At 37.3% G+C, this 19,368-nt stretch overlaps 1 protein-coding gene across 1 annotated transcript in view; it reads right to left on the minus strand.

The window, feature by feature from the left end:
• ARHGAP15 (Rho GTPase activating protein 15) overlaps positions 1-19,368 on the minus strand; it is a 310,043-nt gene that overhangs the window by 262,042 nt on the left and 28,633 nt on the right. The window contains exons 3-4 of the mRNA XM_072342035.1: positions 6,268-6,342; positions 2,145-2,206 (exon numbers count right to left, since the gene is read on the minus strand). Of these exons, the coding sequence (XP_072198136.1) occupies positions 2,145-2,206; positions 6,268-6,342 (137 nt within the window). The remainder of the gene's footprint in view (positions 1-2,144; positions 2,207-6,267; positions 6,343-19,368) is intronic.

A 19,368-nucleotide genomic window follows, 5' to 3' on the forward strand; every position in this document is an offset into this window, starting at 1 on the left:
AGATTATATAGAGTCCTTGTCATATGACCAGGACTATATAATCTCACTTCAGTGCTGGACTCGCTCTCGGATCCTGCCAGCCAGGGGGAGAGCCATGTGGGAGCGTTGTGGTAACAATGGTAACAAGAGGATGGTTGGACTAAATGATCTTGTAGGTCCTTTCCAACCATGTGATTCTATGGTTGCCACACTGGAAATGGTCCTTCACCAGATTCCCTTACGGGAGCAAATGCTCTTCTGTTTACCTTTACAAAGTATCTCTTAAAAAATATTGGATAAGAGGTTTCACTTAAACTTCATTCTGAACTTTAAGGGGAGCATGCTTTAATTCCACAAGAGAAAAGAGAATTCAGTGTTTTGGCAGGAAACTATTGGAAATCCCTTCCAGCCCCTACAATCCTCTGATTCTGTGAAATTCATTAGTGATGAGAATGCATATGAAACCCACCATGATATCTATACATTTTCCTCTATCCTTACATTCTCTAGTCCTTTTATATTACAGTTGTTTCACTTGAAAAATTACATTTTGAAATCAAAACTGCTTTTGTGACGTAAATATTAACAACTATATGGTCAATGTGACAAACCTGTTTTCTATTTTATAAATTTATTAGTCAGATTTAAAAAGAACGAACAAATTCCCTAAGGTCCATTAGTCTTTTTGTGGAGGGGGATGGTGTATTTGTTCCCATGCAAGCAGTGACCTAAGACTTTCAATTTCTTTAGAAGATTTCATTCACAATACTGTAGGGTGTTTCTTTTTCCACATCACACTAGGATTATTGAATAAGTCACCCCCAGTCAATGAACAAGCTTAGGGAAATGAAAGGAGGAATGTGACAAAGTGTACACAAAGTAGATAAATCATTATACAGACAAAGCATGGACGTAAAGACCCATAAATATCAGTGCACAGAGAAGATCCAGCTAGATTCACCAAGCATATTGCTTGAATTCATCTACTTCCATGACACTAAACCTCTAGTTTAAAACACAGACAGCTCCTGAAAGCTAACAGCTCCTGCACTGAGTGTTTGAGAGCTGCCGCTGCGTTTGCATTCTGTCAAACGAACACCTGATGGCAGCACATTATAGCTTCAGTGCTGCTTTCAATTTCTAAGGCTTTTGGATTTTTTTTTTTCCTGGCAAGATCTGAGATCATTCAGTACTGTTTAAAACAGCAGTGGTCATGATAAGTTGCCTCTTCCTTGTGCTGACTAGCAAACTGGCATGCAATGCCAAGCTGTGGCGATGTATTGCGCAAAGGGTTCCTATAGGCATCAGTTCTCACTGGGAAGTTAACACTCCTTTCTTGTCTGGCCTTGGCAGATCATGTCATCCTACACACATCCTACAGAAGCTTCAGCCCAGGTGTGGTATGAAATACTGCTGCCTTTTCCCAAAGTGCAAGTGCCACAGTCTCTGATATGTTACTATCTGCAGGATACCCAGTAGTAGAAGGTTTGACCAAGGGTAGAGAGCATTCTAATTTGAAGAATAAAGCTGGATGGACACAGTGACATTCCGACTTATTTAAAATAAATAAATAAAATTCCAAGATCTTTACAGTTTATCCCTGTATGTACAATAGCTTATTTCTCCAGGCAGAAAACTTAATATTTCATATTAATTTCTAATGATCATTGGTAACACACAAGACACTGATCACATCACCGCTACCACCTTATGGGCATCTAGATGCAACAAATGATAGCAAATACTTCTAAGAATAGCTAATAATCATATTATTTTTAGCAGAAATAGTGTTAAGCAAACAAATGCTGACTGCTGTTGATAAGTCTTCCCCAGGCATCCCCACATCCTACATCCCATCCTTGACTCCTGAAGCACACACAGAGCACCTACAATTTTCCCACTTGAAGAGATAGATATTCGTTTGTGTGGTGCCTTAAGGTTGTCTTTAATGTGCATATAACATGTGCTCATCACATGTAATCGGCCTGCTAGATGCTGTTACTTGCATTCTGAGATTGTAACACTCCAAAAGCTGATCACACATTGGGTTAATGCTGAAATCAAGTCATTTTGGCTATAAGTCACAATAATAGTTATACATGCTTAAAATTCAGAGTGAGTATGTGTTTATAACTGATAAGTTCTGTAACATTTACATATAATACCTTAATTTCTTGCCACCGTCTGCTATTTTAGCTTTTAGAAGATATCCTTCTTTCTCCACAACCTACAAGAAAGAAAGAGAAAAATAGATCAAAACCGAATCATTTACTTAGGTTAATGTATCCATTTAGTGAATGCACATATAAGGGTCTGCATCTAACTGATCTAGTAGGGGGACGTTTTATCATTAATTCACACTTTAGTCACTTATTTTTCTGTTACAGTCAGTCCTTTTGAAATCATGCAAACAACTTTCAAAGTCAATCAGTACACAGAATTAATCTGGAAAAAAAGCTCACTATAATACTATATTGGTTGAGTTGGAGAAACTTACGTTAGTACAAGTGAAGTTTCTGGTTATAAAGAAAATAATAATAATTTTAAATATACTGTCAGTAAATTATGTCCTCTAATACATTGAGTTGTAGGAGTTCATGTTTCCTTGATAGCTGTTATGTAAATAATTCTTGATTCATATAGTCTAAAGAGATTTCTGGTTAGGGCCAACCAATGTCAAACCAGTGCCAAACGTGGGTACAACAGGAGAAATCCCATTGCCTCAATAGGTGCCACATTTTGCTTTGAGTTTGTGTGAAAACAGCTCACTGAAGATGCTAGAAGACACGCTTTTATGCCATACTGTCTTCTGGATGAACTACAGCATTGAGGATCTCATCCTCACAGGCTTTAAAAGGTCACACTTCACTGAAGTGTGTGTGAACGTGTGCAGGGAAAATTGTCTTCACAGTCCCAGCTGAACTAAACGATCTCATGCTAAAGCAGGAAACCAAATTGAGCGGTTGGTCAATTTTCAATGTAAAATCTGAAACTGGAATTCTAAACAGAGGAAATCACAGCTGCAGTGTGTATTTTCCAATACACATCCAGGAAAGCAAAGTCTTTAGCTACAGCCTACACAAAGCAGTATGTGATACTAGCAACGTGATATCACCTGCATAGATTCTCCTGCTTTGATATTGCAGTTTGTAATGTGATAAAAAGCATAATGGTGACAGAAGAGCAGCAAGATCCCAATCTGCAGCAATCAAGGATTCATTCACATGCAAAAGCAGTAGGTAGAGAAATAAACAAGCTGCGTACCTTCAGAAGGCCTAAAGTATGCACTGATATCCAGTGAGATCCTCTTGCCTCCACTGCCAGCCCTTCAGTGGGGTCAGGGGTGGATACTGGCTCCACCCCTTCCAATCATTCAGGTACATTGCTTGCACCTGAGCTCCCATGGGTTGGCCCTGCCTTCCCACCAGGTGCTCAATCACTGGTTCAAAATGGGATTCGGTATTTCTACTACACAGTTTCTGAAATTTGACCCCCCCACAACCCCCTTTTTATTATTTTTCTTTTGCTGTGTGTGTCAGGCTACAAAATGTTGGATACACATGATGCTGCAGCACCAGATTGCACAGGATCTACGCTGCATTTGAGTTTTGTTATACCAGAACTGAATCCTGCACTTGTTCTTCATTTTTATTGCTTCCTTTTAATTTGTGGTCTTCCATAGCTCTACACATGGTCTAAAACAGCACAAATCAGAGGCACTTGGTCATACTTTCTGTACTGTCTGCTGAAACAATCCTTATGATGCTGTGATATAGGCTTAGGATGTTTCAGAGGACTGTGTAAGTTTGTATTAAGGAAAACCAAAAGAAAAAGGAAAATTATTCAACTAAACCCACTGACTCGTTATCTCATTAGTTTAGGATGTTCTTACTATGTCAGTAATGAAAAAAGAGAATGCAGGGACACCTCAGCATTTCCAGAAGCAAAACAGTGATTCAGAGTGGGCCTGCTTTCACTTTTGAACACCGCTCAGTCAGTGCCTGACTGAAGTAACTCCTCATGGTCTTATTTCATCAAAAGATGATTTTGTACCAGTTTCAGTAGATTTTTTTTTTTTCCATCTGCAGAGTTATTGAATGGCAATAAAACATGCTTTGACCTGCAACATAAGGGCTTTTAAAGCAAGCACACCTTTTAATTTAACTGCACAAAATATCAATCATGCTATTAACATACAGTTGACTATCACTACAGATTTTGTCTGTTGCTTGTATGTAGGATATAATGTAATATATATGATGTACATATCCGATTGTATCAATGGAAAGGCCTGTGGACAATAATCTAGGGGATCTTCTCAAATGTGTACATGAGGATTAATGCGTGAATTTTCTCTAATTTGTACTTATCTCATGCAAATTCCCGTCATGCATATCATTGCCATAGAAAATACAGAGAGAAAGTGTATGAGGATTACAGAGCAGGGTCATGTCACTATTTATCTGATGATGGATGGGTGAATTATTACAACTAAAATAAGAAGACGTAATCCTCAGGTCCATCTACTCCTTTTTTTTTTTTTCCTTTAATACACAACATCTTCCCCACCTAACTGTTCATTTTTGTAACATAAATCTTCTGGTGCTTGGCCAGGGCCGGAGATGCCAAATAACATATGAGAAAGGTTATTCTTTTAATATTTCTATCCATCTGGAAACAGAAATTGGGAGGAGCACTGGCTAACCATTCAAGCTGTTGATTGCTTCTCTGAATCAGACCCAAAATTGCATCCTTTCAAAGTTTAGCAACGCTCTTTCCAAACTGTTAATTTCACCAATCCAAAACTAAAGGCAAATGTGATTTTCAACACTGGATTTGAATCACCTCTGTTCCTACATTTTGGGAAGTTAAAAATTGGATATGTTTCCAGATGAAAATATTGGTGCTCAATCATATTTTCCATGTAGCAGTTTTGAGCTAGAGTATAAAATCCACTAGCAAATGTGGGGCAGATAAGATAACGCAATGTAAGTCCTGTAGTTCTAATCTATACTTTGCTCAAAATCAAACACTTCAAGACTAAGCAGTTCATAAACACAGGATATTCATGAGACCTCTCTGTGAAAAAGGAAGTTTTATATATATATATACAGTGGTGTAATTAAATTAGTATAGGTGCTGTCTCTAAGAAAATAAGCATAGTCCTCATTACTCACTAATATGTACTGCGTTCTCTGTAATTAGCATACAGGGTATTTATAGAATTACAAAACGACTTTATCACCAAGACAAATAAATCATTTCAAGGATGACCCCAATATTTATATAATCTCTGTTCAGGGAGCTCTATTTTCCTTGTCCAACATCTGTTAATATCCCTTTTTTCATGTACAGATTTGGAAGGAAATACTTCCATGATGTCTCACGATTCTATTGTAAATGGATGACATTAGATTAAAAAGAATACCAAATATATCATAATGGTATACTCTGGTTTTTTTTTTCCTGTCTCAATAAATATCATCATTTCTTGTTAAGATGTTGCCCCTTCTGCACCTTTTTGACATATGGAAGGTTGAGAATATAACCCAAAATGCCCTGAAAGAATTAACACAGAAGAATATTGAATAGTTCTCTTCTTTGTTGCTGCTGCTGTTGCTTCGTTTAATTTGTTATTTAGGAAAAAAAAACAAAACAAAACAGAGGAAAATTTGTATGTATAAATATTTGAGTTTCTATCTAATGAACAAGCATTAGGAACAGTGTAAGAAACTGTAATGTCCTCTAGATAACATATAGATTCCATAATCTTCTTATTTATAAGAATGGCAAGTTTCTGAACCTACCTAATCCTAAAAAGTTCACATACATAAAAGCACCTTTTTTTTTAATTAACCTGTATTTGAATATTCATTTCATTTTCAGTTTAAAAAGGAAAAAATATATATATTTATTTCTCCACCCTTTTCATTTCCCCTAGATTCTTTTTGTTTCATGAAAATTGAGGCAAATGTAGCGCTCATGTTCATTTAAGAAAATTAATATTAGTATGAAAACCACCTTTGTTGGGACAAAGACATGGTTGCATTCCTTTATCCATAGTATTACTGCTGATGACTGAGTTAACAGCAAAGTCAAGCCATACAAATTGCTTCGTATCTTTGAATATCATTCTTTTTATTGATTAATCAAAGTCCATCAAATCCCTGAACATCTTGAGGCACCCAAAACCTTGTGTATTTATCCTTCAGTAAAACGTGCAATATTTACATTGTAAGCTTCTAAAGAGCAAGAATGATTTATCAGTTCTGTAAAGCAATTTCTTACCGTGTGGTCTGGTGTACTAATGATGTCTGCGAGTGTTAAGTTATGCTGGGAATGATTTCTTCTGTGACGATTTATCTAAAAAAGAAAGAAAAAAAAAAATAGGATTTAATTCCAAAAGAGAGCTCAAATATATACAGGTGAAGATGGACCAACAAATGCAATTACCAGGCATGTGCAGCATGTACTGGATGTAGTTTTGGAAACTTGGCTTCTTTTAGTCCAGCTTTTCTTTGAAAACTGATTTTACCCCAATCTTTGGTAACCTTCCTGGATATTAGAAAGGCACAGCTACTAAATCCTAAAGATCTTTATCATAAATGTGCTATTTTTTTATGCGTGACTTTGGAAAAGTAAGCTAAAACTTGACCAATTGATAAAAATTGTTTGCAATTGAGACACTTCCATCAAGAATCTTCTTGTTAGGTGATCTTATGCCCATTTTACAGGAATGGGAAAGCTGCTAATTGGAACCTCAAGACTATAAAGCAAGTCTCTGAAGAAATTAAAACATATTTGGGAAGGCATATGGAATATGTCTTATGCTTTAACTGCTTTAAAGGCTCTTTCTATCTCTACATGTCTAGAAGGCTGCAGCAATACTGGACTCTGATTCTACAATTGATCCCGAGGGCTGAGTCCTCAATTTCCTCCTGTTCCCTCTTTTCCAGAAGAAAACTGGGATTTAACTCTGCAAAATCAGGTTACATTATACCAGACATTATTAAGATGAAACAAAAATTGGATCAAAAATCAAGGGTTTCTGTAGAAAAGAACAGATGCTGAAAGGAATTGTACAAATCTATGACAAAGAATAGGTCACCAAAAGATACATTTTCCCACAACTTTTGTTGCTTAGATTTGGTATTACTCAAAAATAATATAGTTTGGAACCTGTAAAATCCAGTGATTTTTTCATCTTTTAACAGAAATCAAAAAGCAAATGACAAAATAATTTCAACTAGTTTCCACTGTATTCATCATAATGCATTCCCTTTTTCTCTATTGAAACGCAATTCGCTGAAAGTCATAATATATTCTGTTTATATTTAAGTGTCTGAATATAGAAAATGTTCTTAATTAATCCAGAGGGCCACGCTCAAAAAGCAGTTAAACATATTATGATCCCATATTTTTTCTCCACATATTGCTTTCATGTTTATTTGTAAGCGCTAACATATTTAAGCCTTGAAATCTATATCCTAGATATTGCTCTACTCTCCTAGTCAGAGCTAATGAGCTTAATGAATTACCAGTTCTAAATTTAATACAAACATTTCAAAGAAAGAGATAAAACATTCTTCACAATTCAAAAGTTTCTCTGACCTATTTATGAAGAATATCACTTAACAATTTCATTAAGGGTGAGTAACAGCTGGTGACATGGCTGTGTCCTAAAGTGTTTTTCTCTCTTAATATTCTGCATCTTAAGCAATCGAGCTTTCATAAGAAATACTTTAGTTAGTGGCAGTCCCTCCTTTGGGGAGAAAAAAAATGTCAGACCACATTTTCTGTATTTTGCAATCTTGTTTTCAGGAGTGTCATGTTCCTGTTTTATTAGCATGTAGGGTAAACAAGAATGATTTGCTGATGCTATTGAGAGAACTTCTAAGATTACAGTCTTTCCATTTAGATTTTGGGTGGAACTTAATATTAATGCAAGCGGAGACATGTCTATAAATTCAAAATAAATTAATTCAATTTATCTTTTTCTTTATCCTCACTATCCAGCATCTCAAAGTCCAATACTGCACGAGACGCATAACTATTCAGGTCTAGATCATAGAAAGCATTTTTTACCCAGATCCCCTACTCTAATTATTCTTTAACATACAGCATAGCATACTGCCCCATGATGCTTTCCAAAATATACGCTTCACTCATCCAAATTAAGTAACCAGACACACTACTACTCCACAGCACTTATTTTAACATTCACTTGTTATCTCCAGGAATCACACGTGTCTGTTGGGGGCCGTATATGCAACTTTGTGAAGTGCACGGCACCGATCAGAGCTTTTGGTCTGGTCTTAGACTCAGTGATCAGAGCATTACAATGAAAGAAACGCTCGCATTTGATACATGCTAGAAATAAGACCAGAGGCATCAAATCCATCCTCAATCAAATGACAGAAAGAGATTGCAAAATGTACTGCTTAAGTAGGGCTAGGAAGTTATTCAAGGTAGCAAAATCTAAAAGAAACAAAAATTTTTGAGGAAACATAGAAGGATTCAATAGAAAATTTAATTCTGGGTACAGATAACATTATGCGTCAATCTCTTCACTATCTGCAAAGCAGAAATGATAAGGAAAACTGCAAGTGCAATGAGAAAGAATAGACTTGATCATCTAATGGGATACTTCTGCAGTTTTCCTTAAATTGTGAATGCTTCTCTTAGAGGACAAAAAGGAAAGAAATCGGTTTGTTGCCCAGCAGTCAGCAATGTAATCTTGGGCAAGAAAGTCCTGGATCTCCCAGATGAAGGAATCAAAATCCACAGTTATGTAAGAAGTTCAAGCTCTTCTGGAAAAAACCTACCCTAAATATTTGGCCGAAAAGTGGAGTTAATGGAAATGTGAAAACTCTACCAGCATTTTAGTTTAGGAATGGACCTTCTGAAAAACTGAATCAAAGCTTCTTGAAACAAAAGTCAACAACAACATTGTTTAATAAGTTAAGTTTACATTAAATTCCAGAATGACTTAAAACAAATTCACTCAAATACACATCACAAACCCTGCCAGATGAGTTAGCTGTATCACTTCCTTTATGATAATAATCAATCCACTGTTAAAACACTCAGTAAGAGCATGTGAGTGATAATTAGGTCAATACGCTCGCATTTCTTCAAACTCAGTTTTCCCTTTAGCAAAACCAAGAGTCTAAATGAGAAGTAACAATTCCCAATGACATATTTTTGAGTTACCCAAATATTCAGGGGAAAGCATTGGCTCGATTTCATTCTTTCCCGCAGTTTTTAATAGGTAGACCATAAATTAGGTGCTTTGTGATCTTTTTTCTCTCTCTAGCTCTATTCAGTTACCCTAGGAAACTGAAGCAAAATCTAAATAATGTCTGTCATAAGTCCTCTACCTCACCTCCCAGCATATGATGAAGGGCAGAGATTTACAGGAGAAGTTCGTGAGATCCCTTTTTGGGAAAGTCAGCTTATCAGCAGTTTTCTGATTTGATGAACATTCTTCAGTCAGCAACAATGTCACCTGCAGCATTAAAAATCCACTCTGCGAGCGCATGCAAGTCTGTGGGCAAGTCTGGTTTTGTTAAATTCAGCCTCAGCAGTCCTCCCTTCCCCTTAGCTAAAGGGTATCTATCTCCTACCAGAGTTATTCCAGCATCTAAACATTAATCCATCATTATACTTTCTAGAATGGCAAAGCCTCCATTACATATGCCTGGTATCCCGGTGTGAAGAGACAACCATCTGACAACTGCTACTTTAACGTTAATGAAATAACATACCATAACCTGATGTCTAATTCCATTTCTTTTCATGCACCTTTAATTTCTCCCTCTTTCTGTGGGAATTCGTCACCACTATCTCACTGCTGGTCTCTTCATTTAGCGTGGTGTTGGATTAAAAAGAATCTTGAAGGCCTGATTCAGATATATTTTTTTCTTATTATAGCCATATTTCTGATCCAGGTCAGTGAGAAGCAGCATATTTATGTCTGATTTCACCCAAACATAATAAAATTGACCGGCATCTCTCAAAAGGTCCAGACAGACTGCTTAAACGCAATCTACAGATGGTGAATTATTTCCTGAAACATCAATCTGAATTCCCTCTTATCCTTAAGTAATTAAGAAAATTTTACGACGTTTATAGGTGGTTTCCAACAATACTGAATAAATGATCAGCCATAGATTATTTATACACAAAACCATCGCTTGTTCAAAGTACAACTAGTGCAGAAGAGCTCCGCTTTGGATGACATCAACCTGCCATCTTCTCTACCAGCCACTCTAATGTTCCACCAAAGAGAACATTCTCAAAGAGGTTTTCCTTAGCATTCTACCCAAAAACTGCCTCTTTGTTCACACTTGACCTTTCTTCTTAGGAGTCTATTGCTTATTTTTATCCTACCCATGCTGCAGTCAACTAACATGGAGACTCCTTCATAAATACCCAAAAAGAGAGAAACCCCTGCTGTCCAGAACTTGTTCCTGCATGTTGCTCAGCTCTGGACTTGATCCAGCAAAGCACTCTGCAACATACTTAAGTGGTTTTCTGGATGAGGGCCAGAACACTCAATTCTTTATGGGATCGAACTTACTGGTGGCAGCATTAAAGTTTGCAATAAAAGTACAAACTAGTCGCATAAACTTTTGTGAAAACCATTCCCTTCACAGAGAAGGAGAGGTGATACCTGATTTAGTGATGCCGGTGGTCATTTCATTCCCTGTCATTCCGATATGGCAGGGACAGCTCATAACTGTTTAGACAGAGAAACTTAAGACAAACCTATTGTAGCATTTCTCAATAGCTCCATCTCTTAAAAGACACCTTGCCTATGGGCAGGGGAAAGGAAAACCTTGCAACATTTCATTCACCGCAGTGCTTCAAAACGATTTGTTCTGAAGAATCACTCTCAACCACTATAGCAAGTCTATCATTATCTACAGAAATTATTTGTAAACAGCTCTGGTACGATAAGGTTTCTCTTCTACCATGAAAGGCAGTAAGAAAATCCCATAGGGCTTCCTACTTGGAGATGTTCCTTTGTCATCTCAAGCAGGCAAGGGTTTTCTATCCATCCTCAAGAAGTAAAGAGCAATCCCCTTCATACCTGACCTCTCATACACATGTTCTCAGTGCATTGGAGCCTGTTCAGCCCTTGGGAAATCTTCCCATGGCCCTGCTGCTCCTTGCCCATAGCTGTATTCCTCCTGGCTTGCTCTGGAGCCCTCTTACCACTGTCTTCCAAAGGCTGACATTACAGAAATAATAGGGGATTTTCTCTTTGCTTGTCCGAAGAGATTTGTTCAGAGGAAAAAAGTAACAGTGACTATAAAGCAATATAACTCAGTGTTAGCACACAGTGCTTTTTGAATTTTTTCTCTTTTTTTTCTGCTGAGGCGTTCAGGGAAAGATGGGCATAATGTGCAGCTTCAGACCTGTCCCCACTACCCCTCTTTCATTCTTTGCTCTCTGAAAATTCATTACAATGCACGTGGCTGGAACTCGCATGGATAGAGCCTTTGTGCGCCAGCTACAGACCAGATAATCTCTCTATGCATCGTTTAATAAGAAAACCACTTCACAGCTCGAGTTTGTTACATACAACATGCTCTTAGTAGAATATGCAGAGTGAAGCCAGTGGGGAAAAAAAAGAGGGAAAACACAGTATTGTGTTGCATTCCCTCTGCATGGCTCCCTTTGAGCACACTGCCCTCTATACTCAGTTCAGATCTCCAGAGTCCATGAAAATAATGATAATGGCTTTGCTTCCCTTGACCTCTTGTCCTCTTATAAATCAGAATCCTATAGACCTTTCCCACAGTGAGAGGGCCCTCCCTCGTATTGTAGCCTGTGAAGGTAGGTATTTTATATTAAGGCAATTTAATCACATGGGTGTGCTGTCTGGCTTCAGAAGTTGCTGTAGATAAGCATCATTGTGCTTTTCCCATGGAAGCACCTCTATTTATTCAGATGGTTCATTCATGAAATAAGAGAAAATTCATTATTTGATTTGTGGTTTAAATGTCAGCTGCTATATGAACTGTGTGGTCAGAGAATAAATAATCATGATTTTGATTACAAAACTATGTCACCTTTTTCCCCCAAAATTTTTAGGGGGCATAATCCAAATTTGAGATACCCAATTTGGGCTAATATTTAAACTCCAAGGATAAGCCTACAGGAGGCACTTGGTAGTTTTCTCCTTTATGGCTAGGTAAAACCCAGGAGCAGATTTTCCCTAAGTGGGAGCCCTTTTGTTCCTCTCTAGCTACTCGAATGGACTTTGAATTTTGTCCAATTGATCCTTGCTTTGAGGGAGGCCCAGCTGATGTTGTTGGCTTCATTTGTAGCCTTTTCAGGAGTAGGAGATCTGCCAAAATCAGATCTGGAAAGAGGATACAGCTACGAAAGGTTCTTACCATCCATGTAAGTCAGAGAAATACTAAGGCTGCTCTAAACTTGACTGTGGATTGCTCAGATTCATGCACCTAGGGATCAAAGCATTGCAAAGGGATCAACAGCTGTGGAGCATCTAATCCTAACATTTTCCAACTAGAAATCAGACTGGAACCTGCTATCAAATTTTCAATACGCTCTAATTGTATTAAATGCAATACTTACTTATTCAAGAAAAGAACAGTTAAAGCAAAGCCTTTTTTGCACAGCCCTTTTCTATGCTACAGCCTGCAGCACGTAACAAATACAGCACCATTCCCACTGTGACGCTATTCAGCTAGCTATACACTAAAATGTATATTATAAAATATGTTAATAAGTTTCCTATAGATAATACAGTTCTTGCTTTTGGTTTACCATGTATCAGAATATATTAGCCTTAACTACTGCACATGCTTTGATAAAATTACAGATGAGCAGTTCACCAACGGTAGAGGAAACAAGGAGTAAAACCAGCAGGAACAGAAATGCAAATTGACCTCAGTATTTCCGTTTCTTTGCCTTTGACATTCACATCTGCAAAAATACGTTCTTTGAGGATGTCTATAAAAGGTAAATAACAACGTTAATAAAGACAGAGAAAAAAAAAGGTAGATTATCTTTTCACAACTCCTCCAGATCCTGGGGAAATAAAGACAGCAAATGTGGAAAATCAGCTAACACAGCAAATGTGTCAACAGCTCTGGCCTGAAACTGCACCCCAGAACAGTATTCCCAGGACAGAGGGGCAAGAAAAAAAATCATTAAAACTTACTGATTTAACTGTGCAAAGACATCCAGAAGAACTGCCTTTAGAAAATCACACTCGGCATGTACACTACAATCAAAATGCACTCAAAAGCTCAGCCTCTCCTGAAAGGACTGTCTTAACAGAAAGAGCATAATTAGCATTGATGTCGCATTCCTGTAAGTCATTAGCTACTATATTCCCTATAAATGCCATTGTATAAAATATAGTTAATATTCCTAGACAAACACACAGTCCTCTCTGCATGTCTTTATCCTGTTTGCCTAATTCTTTCTCTAGGATTTAAATGAGTCAAAAACTCACCTTATGCTACTGCAGAAGCAATTTTTATTTTTGAAGGTTAATCCAACTCAGCAGGATTTAGGGATGGCACTTTTGCTTGGTCGTAGGCATGTTGGCTCAGGCCAGACAGCTGTTTGGACATTCTCCACTGGGAATCTTGCCCTCAACACCCACAGTTGATGCACATACATGGTCTACTGGCTGCCTACTTCCATGCCCATCTGTTCAAATGGCATGGTGCCCACTCACAAGTTCGCTGGATCCTTGCCCTTAGTGTGTAGATGCCAGGCAATGATGGGCTTAGATGGGCAGCCTGCAAAATACTGAAAGTGATCATTTTTTTCCTGTAGGAAGTCCTTCCTCTGTGATAGCACTGAAGCATGGACACCACATGCTACCCTACACTTAATAACACCTGTGGACGTGTATGTGCCAGAAACACAAAGGCGGGGGTGTGGAGGGAAGGAATGTATGGGGGGTCGGGTCAGGGTGGGGGGGAAGGAATGATACAAGGAAATTGCATGGATTCTTGTGTAAGAATTGCTCTATGTTGCAAATGGCAGTGAAGGGATACCCAGGCAGTTGACACTGCATCCCTTGGCTGCCTACTTCCAGTACACGCCATCACTGAAATCTGCCTTGGGCACTGCGTGCCCCCCAGTAACAGTAGCATATAAAAAATACCTGAGGTAGATCACAATGAATGCACTAAAAGCCAAATCCAGACCTGCCTAAAATTGCTTACAATCCATTTGCATTCCATATATATTTCATAAAATATTCCATGGAAAACAACAACACCAGTAAAGGTGCACAGAAAAGAAAAAAGAAGACTTTTTAATAAGTATCCTTTTTAATTCATGCTATTGCCCTGACAAATAATAACAAAGGAAACCTTACTTACATGGGACTCTTTTTTTATAATAGAAGTCAGTAAGTTGAAAAGGTTCTGTCTTTGGGGGTTTTTAGTGTCCAATAGCCAAACTTACTAAAGATATTTCGGAACAAAGTAATAATATTAAATTCAGAATATTTTATCCCCAAAGTTATTTTAAGAGAAAAATTAAAACTTAATTTTATTACTTTAATTAGTAAACTGCTTTAAAAACAATGATGTTTTTCATTATAATAAAATAATACGCTTTATTAATGTTCCAATCAAAGATATTTGAACAGGCTTTAAGTACTTATAAAACACATATAATTTTCACAGACCATTCAAAATGTCAAATGTCCTTTATGCACGGTAAGAGGGACATCAGAGTCTCTGGTCTTTGATTAGATGACTGAAACTTTTAAAAGAAATAAGATAAAAACAAGGATCCCAGCAGCAAACACTCAATAGTCTTCCAGGACAGCCAGTTTCTTCCAGCGCTCTGGCAAGTGAAATATCACTTACTAACACTCACTTATGAAACACATATACAGAATTATTCTAATGAGGTTTCCCCTACCCCTTTGCTTTCCCTTCCCCTTGCAGACTGCACCCCAATACTGCTTTAATGATTTAAAACACTTGCTAGGAGGCTGAAAAGAGATATAAAAGCAGCGGCATGGCTGGATCCACAGCCTAGCTTGGGGCTCTCATCTATTCAGCAGTGGAAGCCTGTGCTGGGAGGCACATTTAGACTGTGTCTAACTTAGAGTTTATTCTGGGGTGACTGGATTTGAGAGTGCTCTCCCTACCCTAGAGAATTGCTTGCTGTGCAGAGACATCCGTCTTGTCTGTGAGTATGCTCCGCCGAATCAGTCATGTGTGTCTCCTTGATCTGTTTTCGGTCTGGACATATTTTCAAATCGTTGTATCTAAGTTTTGCAGGAGCGGTGCCGAAAAAGTCCTGGCTCCCAAATAAAATTAGATTTATATGGAATACAAGCCAAAGAAGTCAATGTGAACGTCCAGTGACAAAATCAAGGAACAGAAAAAAAAAAAAAAAAAAAAAAAAAAAAACAACAAAAAAAAAGCCTATTTTGTGAAGTATATTTTTAATGAGATTGGAAGGAACATCTTTGAACACAAGTCACAAGTGAAAACCTTATAATTAAATGTTAATAAAGACTATTTGGAGATCAAAATGAAAGTCTGTAGCACAGAATCACTTGGATACCTGTCAGCTTGCTAATATCTAGATGGCCATCTCACTTGCCACCTGCTCCCCTTTCCCTTTGCACTAATAACTTGAGTAAGCTTGTGAATGCTTTTCCCTCCTCTGCTGGCTCACATTAGTCTCTCATATAATCAAAAACTGTAATCTCTCTCCAAAGAAGTCAGTATTGCTTATTAGCGTTGTTCAGAGGACTATCGTACGCTGCAGTACAACAAAGAATGAAGTAAAGTTTTCAAGCAGATTTTCCCAGGTGCCATTATAATCGCTAACATGAAAGAAATAGAGTAATCAAAATAATAACTGATCTGCTTCAAGTAGCTTTTCAAGTAAAATAGTAATTTTGCAAAGGTCAATTAGCAGGATGACTCCTTCATATTCTATGCGATATCTTGATATAATGCTCAAAAAAGAATGTAAATATTTCAAGTCTTAATTTTTATTCTCTCTGCCTTTCAGATTTCGCAGCTTAATCACAACTTTGCTGCAAACCAGGTAGAACAGCAGTGATTACTAATGGTTACTCAGCTCTGGGATTCTCTATGTGCAATTTACCTCTCTTAATATCTTAACACCTACCAAAAACTGCTGACAGAGTAAAATACAGGAATACTCAGGTGGTTGTTGTTGTGTTGTTTCTTTTTTAATATTGTTAAATAACAAAATTAGCTCCTCTCATTTGCATTGGTCTCCAGGGCTCTTTTTTTGATTCTTTGTTATACAGATTATTTGCATACAAAACAACAACAAAAACATCCACGTGTGTTTTGGCAAAGTAAGCACTACAGTTGCTAAACACTGTTGTCCACATTGCCTAAATACTATTTTATATTGTTCCCTTTATAAGCCAAGAAACAGTTTAAGTAATAGAATGCTCTTTTGTGCTCATTCCACAATTTGGTCCATATAATGAAGGCAATGTGCAAGAAAGAAGTGTGTAGTTCTAAGTACACTGAATCTCTTGGTTTTACTCTTGCGGCATTGCTCCAACAGCGAATCATATAACACTTCTACAGAAGATAAAGAAAATGGAATTATCCAGTTTGAAATATCTGGATAGAATGGAGATGGCCATGGATCTGAGTCTCTTTGTTCTGACAGAGAACTCATTTACCTTGTGTAAAATAAAATACCATCAACAAAACCAAACAAGAATCACCCACTACCATCCAACGCACAATGTGCAGGCTGTGACCTAGATGTGCTGCTGGAGAAGTCACCAGTTTTATTACAAAAGATAAAGAAAAAAGTACCTCAAGAAAAACATTAGACAAGTGTTATAACCATCTTGGTGCATGAAAACAGAAAGTTGACTGCCTAGTTCATATTGAATGAGCTTGTGAATTTGACAAATCTTTTTGTGTTGCCTTCTTCTGCTACATTAAAGAACCCACTGGTGCCCAGTGTTGTTGCTGCACATAGGTAAGCAGGAAATCATTGCCTTTTAATATCTCCTGGGTAAATCAAATTGGCTGCAGGTTCTTCACTGGCATGACATTTGTCCCAACTCCCATGTTTATCACACTGAGGATACAACTCTGTTGCACACCGAAACACCTAGTAAAGCTACGTTTTGCAGTAAAACTTCATAGTACTGTTCCCTATTCTGAAAATATGGGCTGTTTCCCATATACACTTAACATTTGGCTAAATTAAATACACTTTCAGCCATTAAGTAATCCAGATGACTCTCTACAAGTGTCTTTACCCAGCTCTATTTACCAGACCATCAATCTTCACTTCATTTTAAAATTTTATTAGAACCGTTCTATTTACTTCCATACCATACATAAGAAGAGTGATTAGTGTCAAGCTTAGTACCACTCCCCGGAGATCAACTCTAAAAATCCACCCAGTTGATGATGATTCTCCAGGGACTACTTCCTGAAACGTGTAAATTAATCAGTTCTTAATCCATTTAACGTGCGCTTCACTGATACAGCACATCGCTAATATTTAATCAGAACGTCATGTACTATTAAGTTGAGTCACTGACAAACTTTCGCTGTACTTCATAAAAATGCTTGTCTTTTTCAGTGAAACTTCTACCAGAAAATAATGCCTCTTTATTTGACTGTGTTAGAAAGTGGCTTTATCATTCAAGTACGGTGATTGACTTCTTTTTTTATTTAAACCCTATAGCAACTTTTCCATTAGTTAACCCAATCCCTTCCAAGATTAACCTACCTATTTATTTTTTTAATCACACCATTTTATTTTGAAGATGTTTTTGAACTCTTGTAATTTCTATGGCAATCCAAGACTATTTATATTTGAAATTAACAAGCAGGGATCACCTCAGGAAAATCTTTAAGTCTGTAGCATTACTTTCATTTAAGTTTTGTTACATTCTGCTAATTTTTCTGTTTTTGGTATCATGGCTAGATGACATTCCAGATGTTTCAAGTCAATAATAGCTTGGAAAGTTCATCATCACATAAGCAAATTATTCCTGATTTACTGCCCTGTTCCCAAGGAAATAACATATTTGATGCCTCACTTTGTTAGTGTGCTGGGTAGTTGTAGCATTAAGCTCTTACAAATGAAGGTAAAATCAAATGTTTAGAAATACTTCTGCTTTTCAGAGCTCAAAACATGGAAAATTTGGAAAACCATAGAGCATAATAAAGGCATCAGCTTGGTCCAGCACTTGTAGGATTACCTTCACTATCATCTAACTATCTAAGACAAAGATTTTCCATACTGTTTAGCATTTGGCTGTTTTTCACTGTGTAAACACTCTCTTTCTTTAACAGTAAAAAACTGCTTCATTAATATATCTCTTTGTACACCTAGACTCTGCAACTATAGATATATTAAACAGCAAATATATAGCAGTGTTTTACAGAAAGAAGTATCTGGAAGATACAGTTTTCACATGAGAAAATAATAAAGTTTAATTTTGTATTGTATTTCAAGCAGCTCTCTCTGTAAGGAAAGTTGCCAAATCAAACATGAAGTATTTTTTATCTCACTGATACAGGTGCGCGTATCTTCAGACAGGCAGAAGTAAGCTAGCACTCCATCTCATGCCAACTCTTAAAGTATCTACTCATATCATCTTGCAATATTAAGTATTTGGGCACTAAAGTGGAGCACAATGGAAGACAAATCCCTCTAAATTATAATTCTTCCATAATTTATTACGCATTGCCATAGAAACTAATTTGCAAACTATTTTCTCTGTGGCTCTGCAAGTATCAAAATTTAAACAATGCTCTGAATAAACATCTTAAAACACTCTAACATCAACATGCAAAAGCCCATTCTCTTCACAGCTCAAATATTCCAAATCTGGCAAATGGAGATTGACCTAGAAAACCCTACTCTGGGTTTGAAGATTGCCAGCTTTACTACAGCAGCATATTCACGCACAGATGTAGAGGTTGATACAAATGTTCAGGAAAAAAACAGCAGAAGACCATGTGTATGCCTAATAGGTGCTTAAGCACAACCAGTTAGAACTGGAAATTGTTGCTCGTGTATATACTCCTGTGCAAACTGATGTGCAATTACACACAGAACTGTGTGATTGAGCTTTTTTCTTAGTTCTCCTATGATAGCTACAGAAGGTTTCATAGATAGACTTGGTTTAGATAGACTTCTCTTAAACCTGCTTTCATATGCTTTGTGAGCAATATTTTTCTGAGCCTAACATCCCCTGTTTTGTAGGATATATCCAGATTATGTGGCTACTGAAGGCGACTGTCCTTTAGCCTTCTGCCTCACCACATGATTGAGCATCCATATACCTTACAACCATACACCCTGTCGAGTGCTATTCTCTTACATATCACAATTTACCTCGCT

The sequence above is a fragment of the Excalfactoria chinensis genome, chromosome 7, assembly GCF_039878825.1.
Source record: "Excalfactoria chinensis isolate bCotChi1 chromosome 7, bCotChi1.hap2, whole genome shotgun sequence".
NCBI lineage: Eukaryota > Metazoa > Chordata > Aves > Galliformes > Phasianidae > Excalfactoria > Excalfactoria chinensis.